The sequence below is a fragment of the Zalophus californianus genome, chromosome 2 (genome assembly GCF_009762305.2).
Source record: "Zalophus californianus isolate mZalCal1 chromosome 2, mZalCal1.pri.v2, whole genome shotgun sequence".
NCBI lineage: Eukaryota > Metazoa > Chordata > Mammalia > Carnivora > Otariidae > Zalophus > Zalophus californianus.
Genome location: NC_045596.1, coordinates 110,713,946 through 110,730,024, shown reverse-complemented (window position 1 = coordinate 110,730,024; position 16,079 = coordinate 110,713,946). Strand labels below are relative to the sequence as shown.

Below are 16,079 nucleotides of genomic sequence, written 5' to 3'. Positions count from 1 at the left end.
GGTTTAAATGTGAGAGGAAGGTATATATCTTAGTTTATCTTGAAAATTCAGCATGTATTTATTGTGGGCATTTCTAATGAAACATTATTTGCTTAATTGCTTCATTTTATCTTTTCTTCTCCCATATTATTTAAGGCAGCTAATAGTAGGGCTCCATATGTCAGAAGTCACTTTTAAACTCAACATTCACTAACCTTATCATTAAGAAATAATCAAGTTTACATGCTTCTCAGAGTTTCATCTGTAAATTGATTAAAAGTATCACTTTTCGTATAAATGTGAATAGCACAGTACTTGTCACAGATGGAATACTTAATAAATATTAGCTTTTATTATAATTTTAAAACTATCATAGTTTTGACTTTAATGTGAGTCTTATATATTAATCTTGATTTGTGCCACAATTTGAAATTGTATAAAAATTCATGGTAGAGATGGTCTTTTATCATCTTTATCAAGAAAAGATTGTCACTCTTGCCAATATAACTTACAATATAACTATTCCTTATCACTAATAAGTAGAACCATTTTAGGGGGCTTTCACAGTATGGCGAGAGTTTTTTTTTTAAGATTTTATTTATTTATTTGAGAGAGTGAGAGATAGAAAGCACGAGAGGGAAGAGGGTTAGAGGGAGAAGCAGACTCCCTGCTGAGCAGGAAGCCCGATATGGGACTCGATCCCGGGACTCCAGGATCATGACCTGAGCCGAAGGCAGTCGCTTAACCAACTGAGCCACCCAGGCGCCCTGGTGAGACTTTTTTAGTTTGTTTTTTATTCCTACCCAGAACTTCTACTGAACAGGGGGTTTCACATGAATTTATGGAATAAGTATGCCGCCCCCGCAAGCAGGTCATAAAAGATTCTCTCTATAAAATGGAGATTGTTTTGTCTTAAATTATTCCCAACTAAAATTTGATTCATCACCCTTATTTAGATATAAGAACTGATTTTAGTCTCCAAATCAACTGCAGAACTCTACCACGGTCATAAGATTTTCAGTAGTGGAGCTAGGAGATAATCCAGTTTGAAATAATTTCAGAGGCATCATGCTGCCCATTAACATTGTCTGTATATTTTCTATGGTATCAAAGTTAAGAGTGGTACTAATATAATATATACATTAAGTTACATGTTTAAAGCCTTTGAATTTTTTTTTAATTTGTCAATAATTTCAGAAAAGAGACATTTTAGTAGATTGGTATATATGTTTTTAATTATAGTGTCAGATCTAATTAATGATTGTGTTTTTCTAAACTACTACTTAAGTTATCATCATCTCCTTTCATATATAGTTTGCAGATTAGTAAGTGGTAAACTTTGCAAAGTGCCAAACATGGTACAATTTCTTCGCCTAGAATGAATACAAAAGTATTATATTCATCATCTACTCAGTTCCGCTTGAATCAGTATTAGTATCAAAGTGTGTATTTTGTTCACAGTTTTAAGCCCCGCCCTTGTTCTGATTTCAATTTTACTTACTTAATATCTGCACATTCTAGAAACACCAGAATTTAGGGGATTTTTATCTTCAATTTTAAGAATACTTCCCTTTACTAACAAACCCAGCTGAGATGAATATTTCATTCTTTTCTTTGGATTATAATTTCATGAGACGATGTGCCCTTTAAGCAGAAAAAAAAAGTCTGTATCCATGACTGATATAAAGAACAATTCTAAGATGTACTTTTACTTAACGCAAAGCAGTTGGGATATTAAAAGTGAGCAGTACATACTCTTTCAACATAAAGTTAGGTTTTTTAGAATCTGCTTATAAATAAACATGGTATTGATTTCAAGGGTTTGGAACGTACAAAAATTCACTGGGTTCCTTTTATCCTTTTATCTTCCTGCTAGTTATAAGGAAGAATGTGGGCGCTTTAAATCCTCTTGACATGTCTGTCACCGGCACAATAAACTCCCTTCCTGTGCAGAAGAGACCCTTGTCTGTCACTGGGATCTCTCTGGAGGTGACGATTGCCAAGTGGGTTTTCTGTCGACTTCCTAAAATGTAACCTCCTCATCCAGGCTGCCACCTCTAGCGTGACAGATTGGGTGGATGATTCTATCATCGCGTCACAGGATGTTTTACCATTTGGGGCCAGATGTCATCTTTGGGGAAGAGAGTTAAATCTTTTGTCAGAGAGTATTTCTCTTGTTTCACTTAACATCTACTCACCTTTTGGTATTGAAAGAATAAAAAATACAAACCCAAGACTATCCCCAGGCAGAGTTTTCATGTTACCCAAAGCAGTGTCGACAGTTATAAAGATCCTTCAATAATCTGTCAAAAACTGACATCACTGTGTAAAGAGCTGTTCATTTCTATATCTCATTTTGGGTTGATGTACGTGCACTTTTATATCCTTCAGTTCGATATAACATTTGGCCTTTCATGTTCTCAGTTTAAGCTACAGGGAATTCAAAGCTATTTCAAAGCATAATTATATCAATCTGCATATAAAAGGCTCTATGTCCTACAGAGGGTTCGATGGGAAAGCAAACTCTTTCAAAGAAGAAAATTAGAAGTAATTCCCACAACTAAAATTCACAAAAGTTAATACATTTTTCATCTGATGAGAACAGTTTTATTTTTTTAAACCAATAGAAGATTAATCAAGAAAGTGATGGGGACTTTTTTTGTGAGGTAGGTAGAAGAGGAAGAAAGGAAATTCGGAGAGGAAAGCAAAGACATGATGCATGTACATTACACATACTGTTTGATTATACACATCACATCAGAAAAATCAATATTCATATTGCTGTGGCAGACGATAGGATTGACACTTCCATATTGTATTAGTTATCTGTTGCTAGAAAACAATAGATGCCAAATTTGTATGATTCAAAGCTCCTAGTGCACATTAACTGCGAACCTCAGACTAAGGGTTCCTTTGAGATTGCACTCAAGCTGCTGGCAGAAGCTGTGGTTTCCTCTGAAGATGCAGCTTGGGGAAGGGTGTCTGCTTCAGAGCTCACTCATGTGTTTGTTGACGGACCTCGGTCTCGAGCCACATGGGTCTCACCACAGAACTGCCTCCACATCTCTGCAAGCAATCCAAAAGAGAATGAGAGAGTGTATAAGAAGATTCCCAAGATGGAAAACGTAACCTTTTTTATAATCTAACACCACAACCAAATTCTGTTCCATAGAAGTGGCTTCCATAGCTCAACTACCTTCAGGAGAATGGGAGTACTCAAGAGTTCAGTACCAGGAGATGATAATCATTATGGGCCATCCTGGAGGCTGCCTACCCTACATATTATATCCATGTTAAGTTGCTTTTGGTACTTTGTATATTACAAAAGACTTTTCAAAATATAAGTCCTGTAGATGTGGTTTTAAACTGAAAGTAATTTCCCCTCCACAAATTTATTTTCTCCAAATATCTGCTCTCCAAATATGACCTTAGTAGTTTTTGAATGTTTCTTAACTCGAAAATGACAAGTACGGTTATTTTAAATCTTTAAAGTAACTCTTTGTTAATCTTTTTTTTTTCACCATGGCCAAAGGAAGATTAAAAAAAAAAAAAAAACACCTCACAAACATAATTGTGTAAATTCTGAAGCTAACAAAATACTTAGCACCGAAGTTATGTAGCATACAGTTAGCCTAGTCCCAAACAGTAAAATGTGTCTGTATGTGCCAGCTCTTAATTACTGGCTCATTAACACACAGGTGTCAATTGCTGGTGGCAAAGGCAATACCCAAATGGCCTAGTTTCTGTCATGCACAGTGTAATTAAATTGACCTCAAGTACTAAAGCTTGCAAGTTGCCTGATACTCTTTGGACACTAATTTCAGGCACTATTCAAAGTAGAATAATATGGTGAATAAACCAATGTAAGAGAAAAGCACTATCAGGTTTCAAATTGTATTTTCATACATAATTATAACCTTAAAAACAATTGAATAAATAATGACCATTCTAATCTATATCAAATATAACAATGCATGTCACCTATTTGGTTTTACCATTATCAACCTAAAATTTTTAAAACTCAAGATAATGAAAAGCTTGTTACAAACCAAAACTGAAAAATAAATCATTGTAATACTCACATTTGGGAAAATAGAAATTGCATATCACATTTTTATAATATCATTTATTGATATATAATGAGAGAATTATGTATATCTTACATTTAAAGTATTAATTCCCAAATGTAACCAAATTCTGGGCTTTCTATATGGTTCTAACAACAAAGAAATATGTACTTCTAGCAAGAATCCCACAAACTCTCAATAATCTAAGAGCAGACTTTTTTCATGACTTTGTGTTATAAGACATAGCTCATGTGAAAACTTATTTTTAAGCTTCCTGTTAAAAAGGGAGAGGAGACGAATTCATGCACAAGACTTAGCTTTTCATAAAACTTCACAGAAATGAAAAGAACATTTTCTATGGAAAAGCCTACAAGAACAAGTAAAAGACAAAGAAACCAAGTGAGCAAACAACTATAACAACATTTTGGAAGTTTGGAAGTGGATCAGTAAGTTGCTATCAACTTACTAGTTTTAAAAATATGTAATCTTGAGCTGGAAGTTAAGACTATGAAGAAAAAATTCTGATTTATCCCACAGAATATTCCAAAGGCTAAGGAATTAATAGAACAAATTAGTTCTGAAGTGGGAGTGAATATAAAAATAAAAAGAAGGATCAAAAAATGTCATTGAGAAGCAATTAGACTCCCAGGGTTCTTTCATCGTCTGTGCATATGTAAGTGATCAATTATCCCCTCTGGTTAGAAGACAGGAAATTTATTCTCTAAGGAAGTTAAAACAGAGGTGCCTACATTGGAAAACAGCAGGTACAGTTTAATGTGAGATCATCATACCCAGAAAACTTAGGCTCTTGAGTCTCCAATCTTTCCAAACCCAATTAACTTTCAGAATGCAAGTGCTCAGGCTTATACCTCCAGGCAGAAGACCTGAAAACATTTCTCTGGATATCTCTAACTAGCCCAAGAAGAAAAGTATACCAAACATATTGACATTGGGGTTTCCTTAATTAAATGATCCAGAAAGATCACCCTATAGACAAATATATGCAACAAGCTTTCCACACAAGGACAGAGTTTACCTTCAGCATTTTAGAGTATTGTTCTTAATTATGGGCACACAGTTAAGTATCACCAGACATTTGCAAAAAAAAAAAAAAAAAAAAAGTCTCTATTGTAAATTCCTGGAAAGAGATACTATTCTGGGAAAATAAAATGCAATATAAGCTATCAATGATATTTTCAGGTGAATAAGAGAAAATATTGCCTAAGTGAAAAGGGTTCAAAATACCTTTAGAGAGGAATATTGAGAAAACATAAAGAACTCTTAGACTTAAAATAATAATAAAACAATGAAATAAAAGGCTAAATAAAAGTTTGGAAGATAAACATAAGTACATCTCTGAGAAAGTAGATTAAAAAACTGTAGAAGGTAGGGAAGAAAAAGTGAAGAAAATTGGTAGGTCATTAGAGGAGGTTCAATATCCAAATAAAAGGGTTAAAAAAAGATGAAAAGAAATACGGGAAGAAATGATGAAAGCAATAATTCAAGAAAATTTCCAAAAACTGAAAACTTGTGTTTAAAGACTGAAAGAGCTTACTAAGTATCTGAAATTTGGATGGAAACAGATCTACATCAAATCATGTGATACTATGAAATTTCAGAACTTGATGACAAAGAGACCCTCCCATAAGTTTACATAGTTGCTGGGGAACCTATGTACATAAAAAGTTTAGTTTCTACTTTGGAAAATGTTCTACTTTGAAAGACAATATAGAAAACCTCTCAAAGAACCTAAGCTTAATATCTGACAAATTTGGCTTGAAGCAAGCCTAAGACCTAAATTCTTCAAGGGCTCTCAGGGATTGGGGTCCTTTCCAACAGCATACCACACACTCTTATGGTATAAGCAAAATTAAGCCCAATATATGTGTTGTCTTGACATCTGGCACAACTAGGAAAACTTCAAATAACCTAACTCCCAAGTTTCTCTCTCCACTCTCCTCCCAAAGATAAGATCCCCTAGCCAGACAGCCCTACTTATCAGGGGGGCCAGGTGAAGGTGGGTGTCAGTTCCCTACACTCTTACAGAACAAGCCAATTCAAACAAGCTAATCCTATCTCACCAGAATCAGGGAACACCTCACCCCATTGATACTACAAAGGCTGCCTCCTACACAGCCCCTGGTTGTTCACTCTGTTCCTGAGTGCAGTCCCATGTGGCCAGGTGCAACATCCTTCCTGCTACCTTCCACCCCAGGGCTGTGACCCTCTGTGACTAATAAATTGTTGTTGGCCTCTTCTCTCCAGAGTTAAGTGCTACATATTCTCCAACCCCATAACTCTAGGACAGAAATTTCTCCCTCAGCAAAGAGGTGATTAAGAGGCAAGTAAAACAACCCTTTACACGATGATCCAACCATGACCAAGGACACCCGGTCAGTTTGAATTAACTGCTCTTGGATAACTAAATGGTTTCATGATAAAGGGAATGCTGCCTGGGACCAAACCATCATTGCTGGTGGACTTGCAGTTTGGCCTACTGGGTAGTGTGTTGTCTTTAGCAGGTATTGCCTTCCCCTCCCACTGCAAAATGCTCTTGTCCTAAAGAAGAGAACTGTTGTTAATTGACTATACCTCAGCATGATGCTCTGTTCGAGTCGCTCTACATCTAGCAGGTGTCTCTGGGACTCCTGCCTGTAAAAGCAGTGACAACACAGCACCTTACCTGGCCAGTTGGTGCTTCGGTTCCACTTACCAAGGATAAGCTAGAGGTCTCTGGTCACTGCATCTAACTTAAGAACCATCACCAGCTACTTGGGGTAGCCATCTGGACATTGTTGTAATCGTCCACCCTCAGGGATAATCCAGGGATGGCTCATTATGAGGTTCGTGGAAAGGAAGGAGATGACCACCTTAGCGAGAATTAATCACGGCACCTAAGTCATTTAGTAAGAGTCGTTTGGGCAACTGTAGCTACCTTCCCCATTCCCTGTGCTGCTGTTTCCCTTGCTGCTATGCCATGTATTTTACTGTGTTCCAAGGGTATATACTTCTGGCAACCCATGGACCAGGCACTGATGAAAAAAAAATAAAAGAAGAAGGGGAAAGAACATGGGGTACCAGCCCCTCCCCAAATAACAGAGAAGGTGACACAACTGTTGTCTAATGAAACTGTCCCAGCCATCGTGCCTGGGCTTGTCTTAGTGTTGCTGGCTACCAGCAGGCCAAGGGGCTAATCTCAACATCATGGGGCTTGATTGCCCAACTAGCAAACCAGCTAGCAGTGGTAGTTGTTGGCCACATACTGAGCTCCTCTGTGAACAGTCTCTCACAGACCCTGAGCATCTATTCTTCCAGACCACGTTGGCCATTATGCCTTGGGTCATGGAAACAGCACTCACAAGTTCTGCACAGTTATCAAGCCCTCCGTGCTACAGGCTGGAGTCAAATCTGACCCTCTGACACATCCCATATGCTGGAAGGTATAGCCTCACCTCTCCTCAGATCCTCGCCAGATGCCATGGTGTTAGAGGAGGTCAACCCTCTCCCAGGACCCCTTAGCAACATGGAGAGCCCCGTAGGAGCAACTTAGTGCATAATTGATGGAGTTTACCCACTTTATGGATCATATTGCCACCATTACATATGATGGAACCTGGTGGAATGTTGCTGCTTTTCATTCCTTATCCAGGATGTCCCTGATAAATGCAGGATCTAAGTAAGTGTCAGCACAGTGGACCATATATCAGGCCGTCATCTTAGCACCAGATCCCCTGGCCAGAAAATGGCTCCATATGTACATTTTTCTAAACTCTTGGTGTATTTTATAAGAATTGCTCCCTTGGAGGTAAAGGACTCTGGGAACCTCTTGTCTTACCGAGACCTGAAATATAAATCATGGGAACGGATGTCACTATGTGTACTAAGGTACAATTAGGTCTCACCAGGACACTCCTATTCTCCCCTTCGGAATTTCAGAGATTATTGATAGTGACCAAAACGTTCATTTGACTTCTCAAAACAGACGGTGTTGGGCTCTCAAAGAAGACATTCAATACAACTTCCATGTCCCCTGTAGACCTCAGGCAGCCAGCTTAAGTGAGAGACTTAATGGCCCCTTCAAAGAATTCCAAAGATAGCAAATAACCCTCTGCTATTGCCACAGGCATGGATTAGTCTAAATCCACATTCCAAGAGGACACGCATCTCTGTACTAATGCCACACAGGTTCCTCAATTTCCTTTATTGGCCATAAAGGGAACACCTCTAAAGTTTACGTTTTTGAAGTTCACCTCACTATGCTGCCCTCTGTGTTGGGGGGCCCATGGCTGATGTATTAAATTAAAAATATACAGATTATGATCTGCTGAGTGAAGAGGCATAAGCCACCCACACAGGTTGACAGATATCTCCTTCAGTATCCGAGCTCCCACTTTGGGGAAATGAACCCATGGTCATTTTGATCAAAAACACAGTTTCAATACACTCACACAAAAGAAGTAAAGTCACAAGATTTATTACTTACAAATCTCAGGGAGGGGGTCAAAGAGCCAGGGAAAGGGCAGAGAACATGGTAGCAAGCACCTAGAAGGTGGTTGCGGAGGATGTCACTGACTTTTCACTGGCTTAATTCTAAGTGGTTATTTTAAAAGGTGCCCCAGGAAAAGCAAAGTGGGAACTTCTGGTGGGAATCCTAAGCTCAGGTCCTTATCTATAAGGCCAGACTCTATGCAAGAGCAGGGTTTATCGTACTGTGAAATGCCTAGGCAGCAACTCAAAATAGTTGTTTTTCTCCTCACACTGTCTTCCTCCTGGTCAAGTGCTTAATTCATGTCCTGTAGAGGTGCTTCTACTACTTAGAAATCTCAGTTCATCACCAAGGTAAAAATTGGTGTCAAGACATCAAGGAGTCAATTACAGTATAAGGACTAAAATTAAAGCCCAATATTATGTGCTACCTTGACATCTGGCATATCTAGGAGTGCCTTGAATGCTCTAACCTCACCTTCTTCATTCTCCTCTGGAAGATAAGATCCCCTAGCCAAACAGCTCTGCTTATCAGGGGGACTGGTCACAGTTGGTTTTTAAGAAGTGTGATTTCATTTCCCTGCTAGCTCCATTGAATTCTCCCTAGTCAAATCCTCCAGCAGGCACCAGGGAAAACCCCTCCCTCTTTTTTTTTTCTTTTTTTATTGTTATGTTAATCACCATATATTACATCATTAGTTTTTGGTGCAGTGTTCCATGATTCATTGTTTGTTCATAACACCCAGTGCTCCATGCAGAACATGCCCTCCTCAATACCCATCACCAGGCTAACCCATCCCCCTACACCCCTCCCCTCTAGAACCCTCAGTTTGTTTTTCAGAGTCCATCATCTCTCATGGTTCGTCTCCCCCTCTGACATACTCCCCTTTTCTTCCTCTCCTGTTATCTTCTTCTTTTTCTTTTTTCTTAAAATATGTTGCGTTATTTGTTTCAGAAGTACAGAACTGTGATTCAACAGTCTTGCACAATTCACAGTGCTCACCATAGCACATCCCCTCCCCAATGTCATCACTCAGCCACCCCATCCCTCCCACCCCCCACCACTCCAGCAACCCTCAGTTTGTTTCCTGAGATTAAGAATTCCTCATATCAGTGAGGTCATGTGATACATGTCTTTCTCTGATTGACTTATTTCACTCAGCATAACACCCTCCAGTTCCATCCACGTCGTTGCAAATGGCAAGATCTCATTCCTTTTGATGGCTGCATAATATTCCATTGTGTATATATACCACATCTTCTTTATCCATTCATCTGTCGATGGGCATCTTGGCTCTTTCCACAGTTTGGCTGTGGTGGACATTGCCGCTATAAACATTGGGGTACACGTACCCCTTCGGGTCCCTACATTTGTGTCTTTGTGGTAAATACCCAGTAGTGCAATTGCTGGATCGAACGGTAGCTCTAATTTCAACTGTTTGAGGAACCTCCATACTGTTTTCCAGAGGGGTTGCACCAGCTTGCATTCCCACCAACAGTGTAGGAGGAAAACCCCTCCCTCTTGATACCAAAAAAGCCTGCTTCTTTTGGCCTCTGGTAGTGTGGCCCAATATTTTGTGTGGTGTTCTTCTCCCCCAGCCTGTGAGAAGATGTGACTCGTAAATTGTTGTCAATTTTGTCTGTTTCTCCAGTGTCAGATGTTCTGTGTTCCCCATCCCCAAAACCCTAGAGTGAAAATCTCTCCCTCACCAACAGGGTGGGTAGTTGACAATTAAAACTACACGTTGCCTACCTTCTTACTCGGATTAAATTAGTTAAAGTAAGTTGAGCTAAGTTGGGTGAATTTATTAGGTGGGATGATGATGATTTTATGAAGTCAGGTTATTCAGACCTATTCTTGGTGAAGTAGTAGTTGCTAATAGGATTTCTCTGGGAGATGTACTCCTATTTGTCTGACTCTAGCTTTGCTTATTCACTGCCAACATAACATGTTGGTTAAGAGGAATAAAAATGCATATATTAAAACAACATTTTATTCTAAATATAAATCATAAAAGGACAGTCAGAACTGTCTTTAGTTTCTTAGGCCACATTTCATGGTGCCTTCTACATGAGAATCATCCTTAGAAATGAGCATGTGGCATAGGGAGAGCATTGAAATTTAAAAATATAAAGTGAAGTTCTAGATGCTATAGCTTATTTTTATATTTTTAAATATAGTTACTCCTAGAATTTCAAGTTAAAATAAGACACAGAGCCTAGAGATGTAGCCTGGCACAGGTTAAGAATTCAGCCAAGAGAAAGGGTTTGGACCTTATGTTTATGGTTATGTTCTTCCATTAGTCAGTCTATATTTGTCTCATTTGCTTCGTAGGTAGGTTAAGGACCAGAATATTTTCAAGAAACTGCTCTGCACTAAAAGTCTATTATTCTGTGGGGTCCACTTAAAAAATAAAACCATAGAAAGTAAAATTAACTGCTAATAGAGTTTAAATGGGAGTTGATGAATATAGGTCAAACAACACGAAGGTATTCTGGTTTTGTTCAAAAATATTTGCTGAAAATGTTATTTAAACAGATGGAAAGGAAAGATAAATAGCTATTTTACAGTTATTATTGTAAATAATTTTTGTTTATTTTTATTTATATGTCTTTCTCTTCATTATGTAGTGTCATGCACATCACAAAAAGAGCCAGAGATTTTGACTTAATCTGCATCCTTTTTAAATTAGTCAAGACCCCTTTTGGCATAAACACTAGCCAAAGTTGCACAAGGGAAAAAAAGAAAACCTTTAAAAATATTTCTAATTTACATATTACATATTTATATAATTATTTCCAAATAAACATAATGAAACAATTCAAATTAATTTTAATTTAATTTAATTTAAATGGTCATAATAATAATGAATTACTACAGAGAGAATGAAGTAAAATAGAGTAGAGAGACTATCATTTGATATAAGGGTAAAAATCTAAAATTTTCTGAATATGTTTAAAAAATGCAGTTAAGGTTTCAGTTGGATAACAAGCATTGCAAACATTGAATGATAAAGAGAAAATTGGCAAGCTCTCCTACAAATAAGATTACCCTTTTCTTTCTTTTGTGTTATCTTGTTTGAAGGCAGACACTGTCTTGCCACTCAGGCAAACCAAAACTCCCAGTCATAGTTACTTCTTCCTCTCCCTCATCAGTCAGCTGACCACCTAACTAGGGAGGAAGTACCATCTATTTGCTTTCTGAATTGTCTCTAGATTCTGTCCTTCCACCTCCATTTTTACTAGTCCAGTCTGTAAGTTACTTGTGCTCACTTGCTTCCTAGCTAGTGATTTACAACAACAGGTCCCTTCTTATCCCAATTTCTCTTTTTTTTCCTGTTTTTATTGTTATGAGTTATCTCATAACATCATCTAAATCATAATGCTTTATTATTTGCAGAATTTTTTTTCATCTTTTAATTATTATATCTAATACTGGAATAGACTCTTCTAGAGTGTTAAAGGAAGTATTATATCTAACCTAAAACTGTGCTACATACCTAAACTTTAAAAATACCTAATATCCTTGTTCACTCCACCTCCCTGATTTGCAATTGTAAACATTCTTACCATCTCAGCGGCAATACTCTTGACTAATAATCACAGTGTTGTAAACTTGTCATCTAGCTTTGTGAAATGTTATGCCAGAGCACATGATTCTGCATGATCTCTTAATGGCATTTCCAGTTTCTCCCCTGTTCCAGTCCCTATAATTGCAAGTTCATTTTCTTAAGATTATCGAGACACCTTTGAATTTAAAATATTTGCAAACACTGTCATGTAAATCCATACATCCTTGCCAGAGAAACAATGGACACAAAACACACCTCTACAGAGGCATCCCAATGAGATAGTTTGGTATTCCTATATTTTAATATAAAATTTATATATCCTTTCTCTGTTTTACTCCTTTTTTTAAAGATTTTATTTATCTATTTGAGAGAGAGAGACAGCAGAGCGAGAGAGAGAGAGAGCATGAGCTGGGAGGGAGGGGCAGAGGCAGAGGGAGAAGCCGGCTCCCCACTGAGCAGGGTGCTGGATCCTGGGCTCCATCTCAGGACCCTGGGATCATGACCTGAGCCAAAGGCAGATGCTCAACTGACTGAGCCACCCAGGTGCTCCTGTTTTACTCCTTTCTAAGGAATTTTTTACTTTGCCTCATTCCTTATTGTATTTTAACTGGAATTACCCAACCATCGTTTATTTTCATTAGTTTTCTCCTTGTTTTAACTTACATATGTATATGACTACATGAACTTTAAAAATCATAACTGCTTCTCAGTCTCTTAAAACTTACTGGAGAATGAAGGAAGACAATAGTTGGATTCTCTCTACTTCTTTTTCGCTCTCATTTCTCATTTTCTCTCTCTAATTCAACATTCCTTGGTATATTTTATTATAACCATCGTGTCGTCTCTTTGTGGTCTGTGTAGCCCTGTATAAAATAAGGGTGGTTATCACACAATGCCAAAAGAAATTGATCATTGATTGCCTGCATGTGGAAAAGCCCACGCCAGCTTGTTGAAGATCAAATATATCATTACCTTCCAACTAGACATTCTGATAATCTAAAGATTAGTAGATGCACAGAATACAGAATACATGTGGTTGCCTATAAGATGATTTTCTCTATGCCTTCCTCCATGAGTCTCTTTTGTGTTGGTTCATACCTCTCCCTATCACAGACACATACACGCACAGACACACACAGACACACACCCACAACACCCCCACACACACAAGCACGGACATCAATTTTGAAAGAAATATATTGCCAGAAAACCTTGAAGTTGGCCATTCATTCCATTATTAATTAGGAAATACAATGAAGAATATTAAAAACTCTCATACTTCTAGAATAAAATTCAGTTTTAGTCTTATGCAATTCACCACATCAACACTTGTTTTCTTCCCTTTTTTTAATGATTAAGAAAAGAGTCACTCATCATGAGAAAGGGATCAGGAGGATGGAGATGGTGTTCCAAATTAGATAATTGCAACATTCTTTAAATGCTTTTTACTCCCAGGCAAACTGGGTGAGCAATGACCCAATGATTAGCAACTGCTCTCAAAGAAAACTGAATATGTAAGATGAAGCAAAATAAAAAGTGTCTTCATCGATACAATATCCTCAATAGAAGTTTTTACATGGATTAATATAGTTCCTTTAAAATATAAGTGCCCCTTTAGAAACACGAATTTAGTCACAGGTTAATATGAACTGCTTTAGTTTGGTGATAAATTTAAAAACGTCGTTCTCATCATAAGGAAATAGAAGTTTTGATTAATTAAAGAGAAAAGAAGAAAATAAAACAATTTTGAACAACCCAAGGACAGCTCTAGAGAACAGGGTCTGCCAAGCTAAGAAATGACAACTTCAAGAAGTCTACAATTAGAACCACTGGGGGGAAAAAAATCCATTCAATAGACCACTGAATACTAAAGCTTTACACGGCACCCCTTTAACTAATCTCGATTTAATCTTGCATGTTCAAAGGTCATATTGTAGAAATAAAGAACGAAATTTCAAAGCTGGTTATGCGGTTACTATCCAACAAGGACTACTTGAAAGGGGGAATCTCCCATTGGCTAAGTCAACTCAACAAACAGAGCCCCAGGCCCTTACCAGAGCATGCCAGTTATCAGAAGGACAAACTGTTAATATTTATACTGACAGTCAGTATGCCTTTGGGGTAATCTATGATTTGGGGATGTTATGGAAACAAAGGGGTTTTCTTATGTTCTCTGAGACCCCAATCAAAAAAAGGACCACAAGTAAATGAACTTCTTACTGCTACTCTTTTACCTTCTGAAAACGCTGCCTTAAAAATTGAGGCCCGCATTACAAGGACTGAATTTGAATATCAGGGAAATGCCCTAGCTAAGTTTCATACATAGACAGCAACAATAGAATATATAAAAGTTGCAACTCAGGTGGCAAACTCCATTCTGCTTCAGCAAAAAATAACCCCTCATTGCCAGACTTTTGTCATCTTGATGTTCTTGTAACATAGCAATTGCCTGCTCCTGAATCAGAAAAAAAAAAGATGGGCAAACAATGGCTGTAAATTAAATAAACAGTTGGTGTTATGGAAAACCCAAGATGATGGTTTTTCCTGGCTCTCTAGTAAACCCCAATGCTCAGTTTTTGCATTCTTTTATCCACCATGGTGCCTTTAAGGTGACTCAAATTATGAACAGACATTGGTGTAGGCATAAATTGTGCAGTTTACTACCAACAAGGAACCTGTCAGGTCTATACTCCTAGAGAAACTACTTTTTGTCCCAAGGGACCCCGGACTTACTCTTTCTCGTTCTTTTGAGCACCTGTAGCTGGACTTCATTCAGTTGCCACTTAGTGTGGGTTATTGATATGTACTTGCTATTTTCTGTATGTTTTCTGGATGGTTTGAAGCATTCCCCTGCCACAAAGCTGACACCTTCACAGTGGCAAAGATATTATTAGAGAATGTGTTTCCCACTTGAGGATGACCTTCTGCAATCTCCAGTGATCAAGGCACCCACTTCACTGGACAAATCATATGAGCCTTAATGAAAACCTTGCAAACTCCTTGGAATAATTACTTGGCCCCATCATCCTCAATAATCAGGAAAGGTTGAGAAAACTAATGGGATTTTCAAACTCAAAATCTCTACACTTGTTGAAACTATTGGACTCCCTTGACCTATAGTATTGCCTCTGGCCTCGCTGACTGTTCTCAGACCCCCTTTGGGAAACATAAACTAGGTCTACATGAGATAGTCACTGTACACAAATTTCTGTTGGTATACAACTTCCTGCCGCCCCCTCGTTGTCATGCTAGGATGGCTAGCTACTATAAGTATTTAATGTCTTATGCTAAAGAGTATCAATAGGTTAAAGGAGCCTTTCCAGATCCCAGTTCAAAGGATCCCTGTTTTTTGGCCATTGTCTGAAGTCTGGTGATTGGATATTCTGGAAACATCATCATCAGAGGACTCCTCTTGAGCCCCAGTGGAAGGGACATTACCAGCATTCTCAATCACTGACACTGCTGCAAAACTGGAAGACATTGAGTCTATAGTACACATCTCACAAGAAGGCTGTACCTAACATCTGTAGACTACTTCCACCAAGACACCAGATCAAAACTTCATCCTTTAACAGATCATGAAAGTTTTTCATCTTCTCTTTCTTTTCTTTATTCCAGCATTGGCCTGGAAAGCTAATACTGTCATCCATATTTCCTAGACCATTGCTAATAGGGGGTGAGCTTCAGTCAGTCCCTCTTAGAAGTCTTTTAGTACATTCAACTTTTGTGACAGAACATCAAGAGCCTTGTTTTTTCCCTTCTCTAGTTATAACTGTACTTATGCAATTAAACTTGTATGCCTATGTAAATCTTTGTACAATCACGCTCTCACATTCCCATGAGTATCTAGATCAGATCTGCCGCCCAATCACTAAGAGAGCTCTCCAGCAGCACCCATCTTTGCAAGGTATTCAGAACAACTTTTTATTTTAGGCTATGAGATCTACTCTCTGAATGTGCTAATTGATCCCTGGGT

General features: G+C 38.0%; 1 protein-coding gene across 1 annotated transcript in view; it reads right to left on the bottom strand.

Moving 5' to 3' along the window:
- Positions 1–2,644: 2,644 nt before the first annotated feature.
- PCDH10 (protocadherin 10) overlaps positions 2,645–16,079 on the bottom strand; it is a 62,436-nt gene continuing 49,001 nt past the window's right edge. Inside the window, exon 5 of the mRNA XM_027599694.2 lies at positions 2,645–3,045. Coding sequence (XP_027455495.1) covers positions 2,978–3,045 — 68 coding nt within the window. The 3' untranslated portion in view covers positions 2,645–2,977. The remainder of the gene's footprint in view (positions 3,046–16,079) is intronic.